Genomic DNA, 19,169 nt, shown 5'->3' with positions numbered 1-19,169 from the left:
TTATGTTAACTTAAGGGGTTTCGGGAGATGACAATATTCCGTAACCAAAGAGATTAAAGTGCTTAATTTCTGATAATTCCAGCCCAAATTTTTTAATCAATTATAAACTTTATGTAAGTATGTATGTAACTCAAATATACGAGTAAATATGGAAAATAAATACTAAACGCAAAAAGATGGAAAAAAGGTCTAAATTTACTATCCGTACGTACATTATTCTTTGGTAACAACCATATTAGTCACCGTTGACAACGTTGACAATGTCACGTCAATTAAATGACAAACATTTTTTTAGTATTTAACACGCATTTTCTTATTTAATTATTTTCTTTTCAAATTTATAAAAAAACTTTTAAATTATGAATCAGGAAACGAAAAAAATCCTACCCAGTTTTAGCAAAAGTCCGACATGTAACGAGAAAAGTAGAGTGACTTATTGTACCGACCTGGAAAAGTCCGTGATCATCTCCAACTTCGAGCGCAGAGGCTGGGTCCAGGTGGGCCCCGACGACGAGTGGAACTTCTATTGGTCCTTCACCACCAACTGTCGGAACATATTTAGCATTGAAAGCGGATACAGAATGAACGACAACCAAATTATAAATCACTTTCCAAACCACTATGAACTGTCCAGGAAGGATTTACTCGTGAAAAACATCAAGCGATACAGAAAAGATTTAGAAAAAGAAGGCAGTCCTTTAGCAGAAAAGGCCGAGGTGCAACTAACGAACGGTCATGTCGGCACTCGATATATTCATCTAGATTTTATACCTGTAACGTATGTGCTGCCCGCCGACTACAATATGTTTGTCGAGGAATACCGGAAATCTCCCCAAAGCACTTGGATAATGAAGCCGTGCGGCAAGTCTCAAGGCGCCGGAATTTTCTTAATAAATAAACTTTCCAAACTAAAGAAGTGGTCGCGTGAAGCGAAAACCCCCTTCCACCCCCAATTCAGCAGCAAGGAAAGTTATGTTATATCACGTTACATCGACAATCCGCTTTTGATTGGCGGAAAAAAGTTTGATCTGAGGTTATATGTGTTAGTGGCGTCATTTCGTCCTCTTAAAGCTTATTTATTTCAGCACGGGTTCTGCCGCTTTTGTACAGTTAAGTATGACACGAGTGTTACGGAGTTGGACAATATGTACGTTCATTTAACTAATGTTAGCGTACAGAAGCACGGCGGAGATTACAATAGTCTGCACGGCGGAAAGATGAGCATTCAAAATTTCCGTTTATATTTGGAAGGCACTCGCGGTCGAACGGTGACGGATAAATTATTTGCGGAAATGCAGTGGCTTATAGTGCATTCATTGAAAGCAGTTGCGCCCGTGATGGCGAACGATCGACACTGTTTTGAATGTTATGGTTATGATATAATTATTGATGATGCGCTCAAACCGTGGCTGGTAGAGGTGAATGCTTCGCCTTCGTTGCAGTCTACTACACACAACGATAGAATTCTGAAGTATAAACTGATTGATAATATCGTATCAGTGGTTGTGCCGCCGGACGGCGTTCCAGACGCGAGATGGAACAAGACCCCGAGCCCTGACGCGCTCGGTGACTTCGATTTACTTATCGACGAGGAGTTCATGGAAAAGGAAGAATGTAATCTTCGTCACTACATGGCGAATAGTCGCCGCTTTAGACAGTGATTATTTAAGGTTATCGTAATTTTTGTATTGTGATTTTTAAGTAAAACCTTGAAAAACTACTCTCTGGACTACTGTTTTTTATCTATAAACATCCCTACTTTTTGCAGATAGGTTAAACCTACCATAAAATGAACTAATGTTTATATCGCCGCTCTCAATAGTGAATTTTCAGAACTTTTTCTACTTACAGGTTACAGTTTATAAAATAAAGACATTTAATTTAAGCAATTTTTATTAAATATAATAAGTACGTATTCATATTTTTGTTCACGTTTAAGAAATATCTCAAATCAAATATGCTTGTTCAAACATATTTTTAGGGAGTAACACCTATGACTCTTCTGTACATAACCTACTTTCATCTATTAGCAATTCAAAGTCCCCCAAAGCTCTGTCGCTCGGCGTCTTTTTCCAGCGGGCATCAGGTATCCCACTGGGAGGGAGTATCACAGACAACATGTTCTCCAGCAGTTTCCTCTTCAGGATGCCGTCGTTCCGCGTCGTCGGCGTCATCGATGGCGACGCATTCACTTCGATAAGCCACGGCTTCAAATCCCCATCTATGATAATATCGTAACCGTAACATTCGAAACAATGGCGGTCGTTCGCTATAACCGGCGCCACTGCTTTTAGGGAATGCACTATAAGCCACTGTATCTCGCGGAACAACCGCTCGGTTACTTCACGACCAAGCGTACCTTCTAAATATAGCTTTAAATTTTGAATACCAAGTTTGCCGCCATGCAAATGATTGTAGTCCTCACCGTGCTTTTGAACGCTCACATTGGTCAGATGCACGTACATGTTGTCCAGTTCAGCGACACTCGAATCGTACTTCATCGCACAGAACCTGCAAAAGCCTTGTCGGAACATGTAAGCCTTCAAAGGCCGAAAAGACGTAACGAGGACGTAAATCCGCAAATCGAATTTCTTTCCTCCAATCAAAAGCGGATTATCTATGTAGCGCGATATTACGTAAGAGTCCTTGTTGGTGAATCGATGCTGTAAGTATTTCCTCGATTCTCGAGACCATTTCTTCAGTTTCGACAAATTGTTTATGAGGAAAATGCCTTCTCCTTGTGATTTGCTTGTTGGTTTGAGGATCCATGTAGTGTTTGGGTAGCGTCGGTATTCCTCCAGGAACAGATTATAATCTGATGGTAAGACATAGGTTACTGGAATAAAATCTAAATGCACATAGCGGGTGACTTTGTAATCTCCTTGTATAACTTCACATTTGTCAGCGAGAGGGTTTCCTTCTTTTCCTAATTCTTTCCGATATTTCTTTATGTTTCGGACTAGTAAGTCTTTACGAACTAATTCGTAGTGTTTTGGGAAATGGTTGATGAGTTGGTAGTCGTTGAGTATGATGCCATTATCTACGTTGAATATAGAACGGCAGTTGCTTGTATTCGCCCAGTACACATTCCAAGCTTCTGTGGGTTCGACTTGCTTCCACCCTCGTTCGATAAACGTGTTAATAACTATAGTTTTGTCGAAATCCGTGCAGAATGTAAGCTGCTTTGGTGGTTTGTTGTTGATTGATTTTAGTTGGCCGTACATGCTAAACCCGTGTGAAAATGAAATCATCACGAATTAATATTTTGGCAATCTTCTAATCATTCAGTAACTTAGGAAACGTATAGTTTGAATGTGCAATAGATAGTTTTTTTTGTACAATATTTAGTAAATATTACTGTCACTTGCCATATTATGCACCGTAGACATGTGACAAATGACAGAGTGACAATCATAATTTTATTTTTAATGTTGCCGTTAATCGTTCGGAAATTCAAGTAGGCTAAGAATCAAGAATAGGCCGGTTCAAAAAAAACCTTTTTTTTCCGACGGGGCACCCCCTTATTTTCGTACACTTATTAAGTTTTGTAACTTTATCTCAACTACAAGGGGGTGCTCAACCATTTTTTATGTTATATGAAATCCACAAAGTGCAAAGGCCTTCCACAAGGATCTCCACAACGTTATTTGGCGCAGAGTATCATTGTTGAATTTATGTATTTTCGATCACAAGATAGCACGACGCTCCAACAGATACATACAACCTCTATATGCCTTGCTGTCCGATGCTACATAAGTTTGGCAACGCTCGAGTTTGCTTGATATATAGCTATTTCATCTTCAAACTAACATTAAGTATCTACAATCACACTAGTCTAAAAGTTTCTCATAAAGTTTAGTCAAAATGACAGCGTGCCCAATGAATTCGCAATTTAAACGATGATACTAAAGTTACAAAGGTGGTTAAACAAGTGTCAGCTTCAAACCCAAAGAACTTTTGATCGAACTTCACTTAACTCGGGACAACCATAAATTATGTTCTCTTCGATGAACCACTGAGATCTTAAGGACGCCATCCATCTTGTATTTAAGACCTTCATTCCGTCAAGGTTTGTCGCGGTATCTAATAATTTCTTGTAACACTTTAAAGTAATACTTTAATAACCCCATCCGTTAACCAGAAATTTATTAACACATTAAAAAGGGGAGAAATGTTTACACTGCAAATGCAAAATAATGTTGTCCTTAAGAACATAACCACTTGTTATTACCGCTGCACGCTGTGGCTTATTACACTAATACTACACTCTGGGTATTGTAGTATCCAGAATTTATCCATCGCTACACATTGGATATTTTATTGAACACTAAACGAAGCACATAAATAAACTGTATTTAAACGGAAATTACAATTTACAGGTCACGTTGATAGGAAGATGTTTTTTAGACCGACATGGTAACGTATTCAAGCTGCTCATTTACAGTGACATGGTTCTAAAACCGTATATAAATAATATACGAAAAAACGATAAATATACCTTTTTAGTTGAGCAGAATATGTCATATGTCTTTATAAGGTCAGCTGGGTTAAGAAACATAGTTTATTTTGCTCGGAGCAAGAAAAACAGTAGACTGACCACGCTTGGTCGGCTCTGAGGATTCCCTATAAGTTTTTCATTTGCCCCTGTGTTTATTTTACCCCACATTCACTTGGTATAATTTTACAGAGCAGAATGGGTTAAATTCCTAAATTCCTTTTAAAAGTATAATGTCGCATATTGTCTTCTGTATAAGTACGTAGTAAGTAGTAGGTATAGCTAATGCTTTTTCATTCGAGGATAATGTCCCAAAACCATAAGCAATTTGAGATGTCATAAAGGGGCCCACTGACTATCAGTCCGCCGGACGATATCGGCCTGTCAGTTAGAACAAAAATTTGACAGTTCCAAACAACTGACAGGCCGATATCGTCCGGCGGACTGATAGTCAGTGGGCCCCTTTAGTTACGAAAAACAAACGAATACCTACCGCTCTTACTGCATTCCACGAAATCTTGAAATACGAAAGCGAAACACGTTTACAGGACATTAAACGCTTTAATTTTTATACGTTCGCGAGATTGAACATTTCCGACTCACGCCTCGCTGTCGCAAAGCATTCAAAGGACTCGTAGCAATGTAATAACTATTTGGAGCTCGCATAGCCCAAATGGCGTTTTCAGACGGCTTTCTGCCGTAGGATTTTTTACTTCCCTTGTACTGAACACTCGACGGTCATAACTAAGCGGCACCCAGTCTGATAACTTCCTCCTATAAATTTAAACCAACTTTGAATTCAACAGCTCGAAATGCCAGCATACCTATTGTGAATACGGGTAACTTCTATTGAATTACGGAACACGAAATGTTCTATTTTTTTAACGAAAACAATGAGCGCGTTTTAATTGAAAAATATTCGTGATTAAAGATTTGTTTACCTAAACAAACTTTCTCTGATTATATTAAGAAATTATGGGACTGGAACCCACATCCTTGGATTGCCGGTCCAATGCGTTACTAATTGCGCCAGCTGAACATCCGTCAATCAACGTGAATTTAGTCATTGCAACTGTGACGACGTCACTAGCGACATCTGTATATTAAGGTTCACAACCTGGACCACCTCTAAGGACATCCCACAATAAATTAAAGGAAAAATATATTCAAAATATTTATCAGTACGGTTTTTACTCACTATTATTTTTAGTCGCTTTTAGCGACATGTTGATGGCGATGTGTTGTGACGATCGCGGGGACATAGTGCGTGCAGTGTGCTTGACTTCGTTCGATACAGCCGCCCTACCAGACCTTCACTTGACGACTCCATCTGCGGACTGCCCCGCGCCCCCCGCCCTCGCCCCATCAGCGCGTGCGCAACGAGCGACGAGGCGGGCGACGCGGGCAGTGCACGACGTACAACCGCCGCGGACACTCGTGCCTGAGGATGGATTCCCAAAGAATCCGAAACATGTCGCCAAAAGCGACTAAAAATAATAGTGAGTAAAAACCGTACTGATAAATATTTTGAAATATGTCTCACGATAGTTTAAGTGCGAAAAATATATTGACATTTTAGTACCTACCACTGAAGACAACATGGCGAAGACAAAATAAATCTTGTCAAGCATACGCATAAATAAAGCCTTGATAGTGACATAAATGAAAACATGTCAGCCCACAAACACATGTTTTGCATCTGCATGTTAACATGCCTCGTCTAATAATGCTGGAGCACTCCATTTATCATTGGAACCATATTTCACGAGTTTGCGGCTGTTTGTCTTCTCATATAACCCTCCAGTCTTGCGTACGGCAATTGTTTATCCACAAGCTCGCTTTTGGTATTGTAATATCCGAACCGATTTGTTTCTGCTGTGTGCAATACTTATTCACTAATGGGGCTCCCACATTAGCTTTTAAAAAATGTTATACAAGATCGTGTGACAGGGACAACGTAATAAAACACTATCAATACTACCATGCTGTCACTGTCACACGATGTTATATAACATTTTATGACAGCCAATGTGGGAGCCGTAAAATTATAATATTCCCTATCGCCTCAGTGAAAACACATTTTCACTAGTTATAATCAGTTATCCGATCGCCTCGGTGAAAACCAGTTTTAACTGAGGTTTTTCAGTCAAATTAGCTTTCGTAAAGATTTTTGGTGAAAACTAGTTTTGACTAATTATTTAAAAAAAAAAAAATTCGAACCGATCCCTGCGAGAACAAATAACACAAATGAATACAAAAAACCGGTCAAGTGCGAGTCGGACTCGCGCACGAAGGGTTCCATACCAATACGCAAAAACGGCAAAAAATCACGTTTTGTGGTATTGGAGCCCCACTTAAATATTTATTATATTCTGTTTTTAGTATTTTTTGTTATAGCGGCAACAAAAATACATCATCTGTGAATTTCAACTATCTAGCTATCACGGTTCATGAGATACAGCCTGGTGACAGACGGACAGACGGATGGACAGCGGAGTCTTAGTAATAGGGTCCAGTTTTTACCCTTTGGGTACGGACCCTAAAAATGATATGTAGAACATACACTTAATCACAAAAATGCTAGTATGGTTAGCAAGTCACATTTTATCTTAAAAAAACTAAACTTCGACTTTGAATCACGCTCACGAGATTCTCATAAAAGCATTTCAGGTTGTTATTTCTGCAAATGGCATTTGTACAAAAAAACCTTAGCTACGCCAATTTGCGTTCGATTTTAATGGACAATCCGCTCGTAAAGATGTATCCCTGCTTTTTCACTGCAGTTCGATGTTGTGTTTTATTTTGCGAGAATAGATGGGATGCGAGGAATGGTTTTTTTTTTTTTTACCTAGGTACTTGTATAAGTAAGTACCGTGCTTTAGCAAAACTCAAAATTCCGTCATCATTTAAGTAATTTATAAATTGTATATGCAGATGTCAATCATAATAAAAAAAAAAATTACGTAGAAATAAATCCCGCTTCACATTTGTCTGACGTGTCGTGTTGTGTTGTGTCGTGACGCATATCGGTTTCATAGATTTAATATGGTTGCGTTCACATTTAATTGTCTGATGCACGCTGCGTCAGACAAATATGCACGCTATACCATATTAAATGTATGAAACCGATATGCGTCACGACACAACACAACACGACACGTCAGACAAATGTGAACCGGGCTTAACACTTGCACTGCGTGTACTATCAAAACCGTTGCAGACTTATCTTGGTCCAGCTCTAGTAAACATCAATTTTATGAAAGGGCTCATTGAATTTAAATAATAAATAACCAAAGAACATTCTTACTAACTAGTTATTTTAAAAAACCTACCAAATGACGTGACCCACGCAAATTTTTTTTCGAGTGAAATGGCTGTGACAACACGTACGGACAGGCAGACGGACGGAAGTACGGACAAATGGACAGACGGACAGACAGACAGACAGACGGACGGACGGATGGACGGACGGACGAACGGACGGACAGGTGAACGGGCGGACGGACAGACGGACAGCCGGACGAACGGAGAGACGGACATGACTAAACTAGTTCCTTTTGTGCCATTTTGGCTACGGAACCCTAAAAAAATTGCATCAAACAAATGTTTCTTTTAATATGAAAATGCATTAAGGGATCCATTTCACCCACAATTCTTATTACCTCGTATTTATTTTTTGCAGGGCATTTTTACTTACAACTCTATTTTATTTACTGAATTGTATTTATGCATTCAAAGGCTGAGTTTCAGTATAAAGTGGCTTGCCTGTATTTCACATGTTAGAAATGGAAAATACTAAATACTGACTTTCATATTAAATTATGTGGCAAATTATCCAGCAACCGTATTATTATAATCCGTATAAAGCCGGAAACCCACTGCTAGGCACGCTAAGCATGCACACGTCAGATGTCTAGCTGCGTGTGTCAACATTTTCACAGCAAAAAAGTCGACTGCAGCTGCATTACTTGATAATAAAATCATACTTAAACCTCAACCTATTTAACCATTTATCAAATGTCTCGATGAACACTGGTCCAATATTAGATAACCGCAAAAACCTGGCTCCTTAATCTTTTTTGACAGCTCTTTACCCAATCAGAAAACAATTTCCTCCCGTTTTAGCGGGCAAGGTATAAAAACGACAATATTTTAAGGATGAACTCGGGCGTGCGAATGAGTTCGCACATCGCCTGAATCCCGGTAAGCTCCACTAGATGCTAGTAAACAACGAAGACTTATACTCATTAAGTATTAAATAAAAGTAGGTAATGCCATTACCATAGAAAATAAAAGAGGAAAGATGCTTGGACACCTGCTACGACAAGACGAATTTATCAAAAACATAATTGAAGGGAGAGTTGAGGCTAGGGGACGGAGAGGGAGACCAAGGAGAACATACATAGATCAAGTAAAGGAAAAACTCAACGTCGTGTCGTATCAGGCTGTCAAGGAGAAGGCAGAGGACCGACACATGTGTGAGGAGGTAATGTCATTACGGATAATTGTGGCTGGCCTTCACATTAGGACATGTGTGTGTTTATTGCGAGTTTATACATTTGCTACTTGCGTTTCGTAGCAAATGTATAAACTCACTCTAAACAAATGAATGTAGGCTAACACTTGCCTACTTTTGCGTAATTTTTTTTACGCTTTGGTTTTTGTGCCTATGACAGGCAAGCCCTATTTTACGTTTCGGAGTGATAAAAAGCAGTGACTGATATCAAAACCAAACTAAAATGCAAAAACAGTAAATAGTGCCTAAGTGCAGTGAATAGGCGCGCGGGGCACGCGGCTCGCGATGTTACATGGAGGCAATCAGTCTTAATTATTTACTTGTCCCTGTCTCCACCAATCCTCCCATGTGTTTTCCAAACACTTCCAGTTTTATTTTCCTTTGTTTTCAAGGAAATACGCAATCAAGGGGGAAATTCTTAGTTTGAGAAATGTTGAGGCATTTGAAGCCATCATTTTTGCGTGGTCCTGACTTGAATTTATGTGTGTTAAGTTAAGCCGTTACGTGACCCGACTTACGTATCGAGAATTTCACTCGACGTATTCTTTGAGTTTCATATTACGTAGATCTAACATTACAAAGTTATTTTGTCGTGTGCGGACTTCCTGTGTTGTTTTCTACTTTTTTGTCGTTATCCGCTGTCACAACGATCCTTTTATGTCTGTGTTTTTATTTTCATGTGACACATGTTGCCTGTCGCGTATTTAAAATGTTTCACATTCTGTTTTTCACGTTTCGTGTGGTCAGTTGCGGGGCCGTAAAACAGAAATAACTGTGTGAACGCTAGTACATATACCTAAATACCATCCTTTGTCAGTTGATTTTCTTTTGACTTTTGTATGTTGATTCTTTGTCAACATGCAGAAACCAGGAATTGTAGGTAGGAAAAAATATGATTACTAAAATAAATTGAGAAATCGGCAAAAACTAAATCCTGTGGTACAATATTGGTCATTATATCAGAAAAGATTCAAAGTAAGTAGGTAAGTACCTAAGTAATATTTTATTAGCGAAACACAGATTATTAGATGACAGTACAGATACAATAGATACAGATACAGTAGTATGTACAGATGAAAGGAACTTAAATATCATTTTTGGTCAAGCGGTACTTAAAGCACACATACAATAGCCCATGTTACTGTTAAGACTCCGTAGTAATTAAAATACAAAAAACTAGTGCTCCTTTTAACCATACAATAAACCATCGTAAGTGTCCCTCATACGTTTAGGTCAATAGTTTTAGGCAGGTGTATTATGTGCTATTCAAATAGGTTTCAAAACACCATTCGGATTCACACTGCACCAACTATTATTTATTATTATTGGGTTGATACAGGCCTTTGAGTGTCACTTCGACCAATCAGTGATCTATTGTGACGGCCCTTTAAAGTTCATTACTAATGTCCGTTAAGTCCGGAAAGTTCCAGATTCTTTGGGTAATGTTCTGTACCTCATAGGGTTGCAGTACGTGCCGCCCTAACCTGTGGCAGCGAGATACTGCAGACTGCAAAAAAAAATCCGGTCATAAACATTGATTTTGATATTTACAGCAGCAATACATTCTGCAGCAATATCGCGCCGCAACACTGCAGCAGTAATGCTGGTGCAGTCTTATTCCGAACGGTACCTTTACTTTACCACCTTATCGGCGAAAGTGTTTCATACTCTCTATGGAACCCCAAAAAGCAAAAAAACAGTTAAACATACACAACATTGATATCATAAACTTATCGTATACTTACCAATCAAAGGCGCTCCACGTAATATAATTAGCATCAGGGCAAAAGCCCCCAGCACGCAGCAGGGCTTCGATAACTTTTATTTTCAATAGACCAATCTATTTCTATGAAAATGGGGGGAGTGGGAAGAACAAGTTCTATGAATGCCTCGCCTTACAGCTAACTAGCTATACAGCAATAATCTTTTGTTTGCTTTATACAAGTAAATTGTACAACAAGAGCATAAAGTAATCCATTGTATCCGAGGCAATTTATCAATCCGAGCGTACTGAGATATATTAAATACTTAAGGTTAGGTTAGGCCACCTGCAGCAGCAGTGGTAGTTTGTATAGCATAATTTGGAAATATATATATTGCTAACTCGATAAAGTAATATATAAGGCACTAATCATATCACTATTGCATAATAAACAATTTTATGCCGGTTACATGCGATCTGATTTTTACGAGCATGAGAAGTGAAAACAGAGTTTTAACATAGAGTAACTTATACTAGAGCGGTACTGTCATAGTAAATGTTGTAACCCCAGTAAATTCACTGCCATCTGTCGACACACTTTAAAACTAAAAATGAAGATTTATAAAAATACGATAGAATGTATTTAAATATAGATAAATGATTTTTTTTATTTGCATTAATTATTTTTATGATTTTGATCCATGTTCTTTCACTGACATGCGTTAAAATTGTTAAATAACAAACGAAACCGTCAACGCCATCTATTCGACTGTAGGCCAAAACTACTAGCGCCCTCTGAACGAGAATCAAATTTTTTTGATTTCCGAGGCACGTTTTTTCCTTAGACTGTATCCATCTATTACGGAGTTATATCTATCTTTGGTTTTATTTACAAGCATAAGTTGGTGTAGCTAGTTCCAAAAGTTTTTTTTTCCGTGCACTATTAACCGAAACCCTTACCACGAGTTAAGTGATAGTACTCGATCCATTAATAGGGTACTTGACAATTTTTTTATTGATGGTATTAGTCGATCAGGTTTGTTTTGAGGATCAAATGTCTGTATGGGTAAGCAATACAAAAGTCACAAATGATGGTCAAAGTCTGGCACCCGCACTTTACTGACGAAACGCTTCTACAAAATGGCAACACATGACAATTTTTTTATTAATGGTATCAGTCGATCAGGTTTGTTTTGAGGATCAAATGTCTGTATGGGACTGAAAGCAATACAAAAGTCACAAATGATGGTCAAAGTCTGGCACCCGCACTTTACTGACGAAACGCTTCTACAAAATGGCAACACATCGTGACATCATAAAGTAACGTCGCTATTGCTTAGAAGCCGTTTCGATGTATGGAAAACAAGGTAATTGCGATGTTGTCGGTGAAATATTGCGTTGGTGTATATTGTTACTATACAATATTTTTTTAATAAAATCTAAGGAATCTAATGATTATTTTTTTCCTATTTGAGCATTACACACTAGAATTACTATAGAAGACAGACAAATTTTTATTAATAATATCAATCGGTCGGGTTTGTTTTTGGGATCAAATGTCTATATGGGACCCATTGCATTAAAGCAATACAAAAGTCAGAAACGATAGTCAGTCAAATTTTGAAACTTTTAGATCCTATATTTTTTTATCATTTCCATATATTATTTTAATATCCACATTATTGTGATAAATTGCTCATTTGCTTTATATTTTACTAGATTTTGTTGTAAAATTCAACATTATTGTGCCGAGAGAACCTCAACGCGCGAGCATGTTGACATAGTCAAATTTTGTAATGGCACGCAAAACGTTTGACATAAAGAATTTAATTTTAGCCAAAACTTTTATTGGCCAATTAAAACTTTTTTAATATAGGGAAATTGTGTATTGGGTAATATGATAAGGAAAAAATTAATAGGCCCTGGAGGGAAAGTGCCTTGAAATCGTAAGTTAGCTCATTTAACTTAAAGGAAACATTCTTTTATTTTTATAAAGAAACAAAACATTTATCAAAGATTTTTTTTTAATTCACTTGTCTCGCCCAGGAATTGAACCGACTAAAAAATCCAAAAAATACTTTACGTTAGTTGCTATTTTATTCTACTAGTTGATACAGTTAATGTTAATGATAACTTTTCTCTAAGAAACATTAGGCCTTACACTCGTCTGGCGTACAAAATATTCACAAAATAGAATATTTAGTAAGTACTCAAGGATATTTTCAGACAAGCAAAATTGAAGAAAAAAAAAGAAATCTTTGAATGCAGTGTTGTTCCTTTTTAAAAATAAAAGAATGTTTCCTTTAAGTAAAATGAGCTAACTTAAGGTTTTAAGGCACTTTCCCACCAGAGCCCATATTTTTTTTCCACTGTATTTATGAAGAAGAGCATATATTCAATGATATGTGTCAGTAAAGTATCAGTCATATATACCGTTTTTCGAAGTCAAAGAGATACTGAGATATTGGTCCATAGAATATGTATGTCTCTACTTTATTGCTTATTATACGTTTGGAGGATAACTTTCATCTGATTTGTATTTCGGTTGTTATGTTGTAATTTTTTTTTTTTTTTTTTTATGTTTCACAAATTTTTTTACATACAAGATATATACAGTGGTACTACGTAAACGAAATTAATAACTAGCTTAAATCTAAAATAGGCCCTTGAGGCATTGTACCAAGGATGCTGGCGGCATTTCCCCGCTGTATCGCAATGCTGATACGTTGTGCGAGAAAGCCGCCAGCTCTTCGGTCACCAGTTACGTCAACCAGACGCTTCGCGATTTCTGCAAACAACTTATGCGCGCTGGGACCCCATGGACCTAGTTTCAACTCCAAATGGAACGAAATGATACTCTCTACCGAGGCTCTTATGTTTATTACGTTTTAAAATTTGTTGTAATTAGAAATTTAATACTCATGGTAAAGGTACGAATTTCTCGGTGAAGTGTAGAATAATTGCATGCATCCGAGTTCGGTCAACATATCCTGCATTAGGCACACAATACAGAATTAACTTAGTTTGAGAACCTAACTACACAATGGACTCAGCTAAATTGGACTTTAAGCTGGGATCAGAACTCGATTTAAGCTACTAAACGTCAGAACATGGGGGACTGGGGGTACCTATTAATTATACATGTAGAATATACAGCGGCGTATACGTGCTACTTATACACATTCTGCATGAGTATAGTTTGTATAGGCCCTAATGATCAATTACAATCTTTCATGTTGTTTATGTTTTAGTAATAGCTACGAAGAATTGCGTAATTAACATTGGCTCGCCATTTCCCATCTCTGTAGGTGGGTAATTATTTTCCTGTCCCGCCCATGATGCCGGCAATCATCTTGGGTCGGCAACGCGCGTGTAATATCTCCGGTGTTGCAGGCGTCCATAGGCTACGGTAAATGCTTACCATCAGGCGGGCCGTATGCTTGATTGCCACCGACGTGGTATAAAAATAATCAATGCCACTATGCGTGGGCGTACAAAAAATCTTCGTCCTTAGCGTCTTTACCTTACGATTGAATTTATCCTTATAAAGTAATTAAAGATGTCATTTGGTTTTATTATAAATATCAACGTTTAGCATCGCCTAGGCAGCACCAGATGTTTGTAACTCTTTTATACATGATTTCACACACGTATTCTTACTGCTATTATCTGTCTCCTACACGCTTCTTACGCTACATTGGCGTGAGAAGATTACATGTGTAAATATTTATACCGCTCGTTTTGTCTGTCAATAACAAACACTGAGGCCGGTTCTGTTTTGGAAAATTGATATCTTATCTTATTGTTTTGGGGGCACTTCGACCTATCGCAATCGACCCTTAAGTATTTAATTCTCGTTATGGCGAGGGCGCGACATTCAGACATATTACTGTCTCTTCCTCTTCATCACACATTTGACAATCGACGTTGTCAGTGTCGCATCTTGGCCATGAACCATGTTATAATTATAATAATAATAATAATAATAAAACGCCTCTTTATTTTCTTATTTTGAACAATTTCCAAAAACCGGATCGATACAATTTTTTATTTAATCATAGAATTTGGTCACAAAATTTCACGAGAATCGGTTGAGAATTGCGACCTGTAGAGGAGAACATCCGGACATACAAAAGCAAAACGCCCGAGTCAAAAAGTAGACCTTCGCTACGCTTTGGTCGATGAAACCGTCTACTAAGAGACAGTTTTGATTGTCATGTCACTAGTGACAGTGTTACGGCATGGTTACGGCCAATCAGAGCGACTAATTTTAAAATAGACCAATAGTATTTCGGGTCGGTGAAATTGACTAATCATAATCTTGGTCGAAGAAAACCCATACCTAAACTTTGATTTTGCAATTGGTCCGCTGGTGAGCATGCGTATTCTAATTTTAGAGCCTTTTATAAGCTGATATTTTCTTTGAAGTTAGTCATCCATGTTTATTATCAATCGTTGTTCTTGCCCCACCACGCCTAACGGTAAGATTTAAATTCATACTGCACCCCAGCGTTACGCAGCGTACTAAGTAAGCGAACAACACGCGAACGCGAAGCGAAGCGATGCGGCGCGGGGTGAATCAATCTTTTGATACCTATAGAAGTGTCCTACGTTGACGATCTCGTTGCGAACGCGAACGCCGTGGGCCCGCCGCGCCGCGCCGCTTCGCTTCGCGTTCGCTTACGTAAGCAAGACGCTGAACGCTACACAGGGCCTACCGCGAACCACGTTCGATGTGTTACCTCTCTGTCAAACTTACGTAAGAGTTTACAAGTGCGACAGAGAGGCAACACGTCGAACGTGGTTGGCGGTAGGGCCTCAGAATTGTATTGCTGCCGGCAGGCATCAATCATTATATCTTAATACCGTACCATTAGGAATTTAGGAAGGAACCTACCGTGTGTACTAAATGAAAAGAAATACGTGAACAGAATACAATTTTTATATATACGTAAAAAGAATGGACAGATAATAATGAAGCTTGATTACAATAATTGGACAATTAATTTTTCTTCTCCCTGTTTCAGTGTTTCGAATAATGATTAATTACATATCGGATTCAAAGTACAATTTTATTCAAATCAGATGGATGGAGTCGTATCACGATTTAGTTTTTCCATCCTCATTATCTTAGTTCATCGATGCCTACATAGAGGCGTATTCTCAAAGTCGATAATCTCTGTAAATTTAAATATAACAAGTTTTTATATACCTAAGGTAGAGAACGTTGATAGGTAGATTTGATACAAGGACTTATGATCTGAATACATTAAAAACAATGGCATTAAAAATAAAAATCTTTCATAAAAACCTGCTAATGACTTAGATCTTCCTTTGTCTTTGTTTCTTTGTGGTGCAATAAAGAATATTTATTATTATTATCCCCAAAATTCACTGCCCTATCAGAAAAAACTAGACATCGCTGTCGCATGTACCCGGCTACCCGGGCATGCAAAAGTGGGCCAAAATGGTGACCAAGTGGGACCCACGGAATATCCTAAATGGTGCAGGCAGACCTAAAAGGAGGTGGCGGGGCGACTTGTACGCATTCTATCCCGATTTGTGGGAAAATACCAGCGACAGGGTTGACTGGAGGAAACGAGGACAGGCCTAAGCCTTTTTTTTTACGAGCCTATAAAGTGTCCCATTGCTGGACAAAGGCCTCCCCCCTAGACTTCCAATCCTCCCGATTAACCGCAGCATCCATCCAGTTTTTGAGAAACGCGTCCAGGTTGCCCGCCATCTCCTCTTAAGCCGACCATGCCGGCGTTTACATTGTGGCACCCACTCCGTGGCTAGTTTAGCCCACCTCTGTGGGTGCATACGTCTAAGCCTTTGTTATTTTAAATTAAAATCAGACAACAAGGCCCATAATTACAGACTAACGTATATATGTATGTTAGAAAGATATGTATGTTATAACTCCGTAACAGATGGATACAGTCTAAGGAAAAAACGTGCCTCAAAAATCAAGAAAATTTGATTCTCGATCAGATGGCGCCACTACCTACTCTCGGATAGATGGCGTTGGCGGTTTCGTTTGTTATTAAAATTTCAGTGAAAGAACATGGGTCGAAATCATATAAAAATAATTAATGCAAAAAAAAAAAATCATTTATCCTTATATAAATACATTTTATTGTATTTTATACATCTTCATTTTTAGTTTTAATCGTGTGTCGATAGATGGCAGTGAATTTACTGTGGTCACAGAATAACTAACAGTACTACACCGTACAGAAAATTCACTCCTTCACAAAAATCTGATTTAGGTATAAAATTATACCTATACTGCCGCCTGCAAGCAAAATTGAAACTTATAACCACGCACGAACCGTAAATCTTCTTTGCGCGCCGCAGTTTTATGACCGAGCTGTGAGTGTCGGCACGGGGTTGCCACTTGGCAAGTTATTGTACCTATACTTACTGATTTATAATTTTTAGGACAAATATGTTGATTCTGTAAACATAAAAAAATTATCCGGAGATAGTATGTCTGATTCTCACGGAAGTAGATATGCCACAGCCGTATTCCTTTGAAGAGCAAGTTTAGCCTGGCCAGCCACATAAGAGCTCATGAGAGGGAAAAACCTTGATTGTTGAGGTCGCCGTCATCGAAATCGATGTGGAGGACTATATTCCTTTGAAAGTATGTCTGTCAGTTCCTAATATTGTTTCTGGGCAACCAATATTCAATAAAATAATAAGGATGTTTATACTAAGTTATACTAAGTAAGGATTACGTTTATACGGATTAGATCGATATTTAGGTTTCGAAGCCATTGGGTATTTTCAATTTTGCGCGAGCGCCAAGTGACGCGAGTATCGTGCGAGCCGAGCGGCAGTCCACTGCCATACGCCTGCCCGGGAGGCGCGCCGGCCAAATGTACCTAAACTGCGTAGTGACACCCCCTGCTGTGGTTACAAAATTTACTACGACAGTACCGCTCTATCCTATTATATCCTCTTTGGTATGTTATAAACTTAAAACCAAACACTATTTATGCGACAAAATGGCGTGACCCCGTTGAATCGGCTGCTTTTGTGTTAGATACGGCAGTTTGCCCCGGAACCTCCGAAACACGACACCCTTCGGCCAGAAGTTTACGCACTCGATGGTTTACTGCAGCGGTCGCGGCACGCGCACCACAAAACAGTTGAAGTGCACGTAGTGGCGCGATCGAAGCTGGAACACCCTCAGCGTGTAACCGGTCTTCTGGTGTACATACACCACCACTTCAGCAGCCGTGGCAGTGTAGTGTAGTGTGTGTGTGTGGTGTTAGTGTAATTTATGTCCCTGGAACAATAATGAAGCCAGTCTTTAAAAGTTAAAATTAAACCGTATGCCCTCAAAAAGTCCTATGAGTGACCTTACGAGGCTTTGTTGAAAAAAAAAATGAAAAAAAAATGAAAATGAAAATATTTTATTTCATTAATAAAATGTTACATTACAAGGTAGTAGGTTGGGACTTCCTTTTAAGTATATTATGCCTGTATCAGGAAGCCCCGCTCCTCCGTAGCAACAAGTAATTTTTAGTTTAACAAAAGCAGAAAGAAAACTTAAGCTAATACAATTTTATCTACATTAAATGTGTATATATATGTGTGTGTGTGTGTGTGTGTGTGTGTGTGTGTGTGTGTGTGTGTGTGTGTGTGTGTGTGTGTGTGTGTGTGTGTGTGTGTGTGTGTGTGTGTGTGTGTGTGTATGTGTGTGTGTGTGTGTGTGTGTGTGTTCATTGAAGACAATTTATAAGTTTCAATGTTCATAATTAATTTTGCAAAAGTGTCGAGCGGTTTCAGAATGAACACCCTTCACAGACATTATCAAAGTGGACCACTCAAACATATTGGACTAATTTGTCTGCTAGTCACGTTCTGTAGAACTCAATCGTATCTTTCATTAAAACTTTGAGAACTTTACAGCCAGACTAAAGTTACTTGTATAAGTCACGTCGACTTTAAGACTAGGGATTTACTTGGGAAAACATGTCCCAAAATATGTGTCAGCGATAATTACATATTAAGGTTAAGGGAAATCGTTTGACTTGGCTTGACATTCCTTAGTAACGAGACTATTGTCTGCAGTAACGTCATGCGAAGTCCGAATTCTCATAACTTCTCGTGACATACTCTGTCACACTTATATTTATCTGAAATTTCAACCAAATGCAACTTATGGCGTTTGACAGAACTGTCAGTTTTATGACGTTGGGAGATAGCAAAAGGACATCCTTTTGATGTAAGTTCGAATTCGCTTTCAGACGTTGACGTGAACACACGGTCGTGTGTTCACGCGTTCATGCATTTTTGGTTTATTATGTTTTTTTTTTTACATTTCCGGTCACAATAAAAAAATACTATCATTAAAAATACTTAAGAAATAAGAAATAATTTACCTAAGCAATAAACTTAACTATAAATAAAACTTTACCTAAACTAACCCATAAAAAACTATT

General features: G+C 38.3%; 2 protein-coding genes across 2 annotated transcripts; one reads left to right on the top strand and one right to left on the bottom strand.

The window, feature by feature from the left end:
- The first annotated feature begins 280 nt into the window (after nt 1–280).
- LOC134744058 (polyglutamylase complex subunit TTLL1-like) lies at nt 281–1,669 on the top strand. The gene has a single exon (XM_063677721.1). It carries the CDS (start codon nt 360–362, stop codon nt 1,659–1,661), a length of 1,302 nt encoding a protein of 433 aa, XP_063533791.1. The 5' UTR covers nt 281–359; the 3' UTR covers nt 1,662–1,669.
- A 290-nt stretch (nt 1,670–1,959) lies between these two features.
- Nucleotides 1,960–3,364, bottom strand: LOC134744059 (polyglutamylase complex subunit TTLL1-like). Its single transcript, XM_063677722.1, has one exon. The coding sequence runs from the start codon at nt 3,249–3,251 to the stop codon at nt 1,992–1,994; it is 1,260 nt and encodes a 419-aa protein (XP_063533792.1). The 5' UTR covers nt 3,252–3,364; the 3' UTR covers nt 1,960–1,991.
- Nucleotides 3,365–19,169: the final 15,805 nt, after the last annotated feature.

This window comes from Cydia strobilella, chromosome 9 (assembly GCF_947568885.1).
Source record: "Cydia strobilella chromosome 9, ilCydStro3.1, whole genome shotgun sequence".
NCBI classification, from domain to species: domain Eukaryota; kingdom Metazoa; phylum Arthropoda; class Insecta; order Lepidoptera; family Tortricidae; genus Cydia; species Cydia strobilella.
The sequence above is the reverse complement of the archived record's forward strand: the minus strand, read 5'-3'. Positions and strand labels throughout refer to the sequence as shown.

Excerpts from the sequence above, each read along its gene's own strand:
- LOC134744058 (XM_063677721.1), top strand. The coding sequence starts at position 360 with ATGAATCAGGAAACGAAAAAAATCCTACCCAGTTTTAGCAAAAGTCCG.
- LOC134744059 (XM_063677722.1), bottom strand. The coding sequence starts at position 3,251 with ATGATTTCATTTTCACACGGGTTTAGCATGTACGGCCAACTAAAATCA.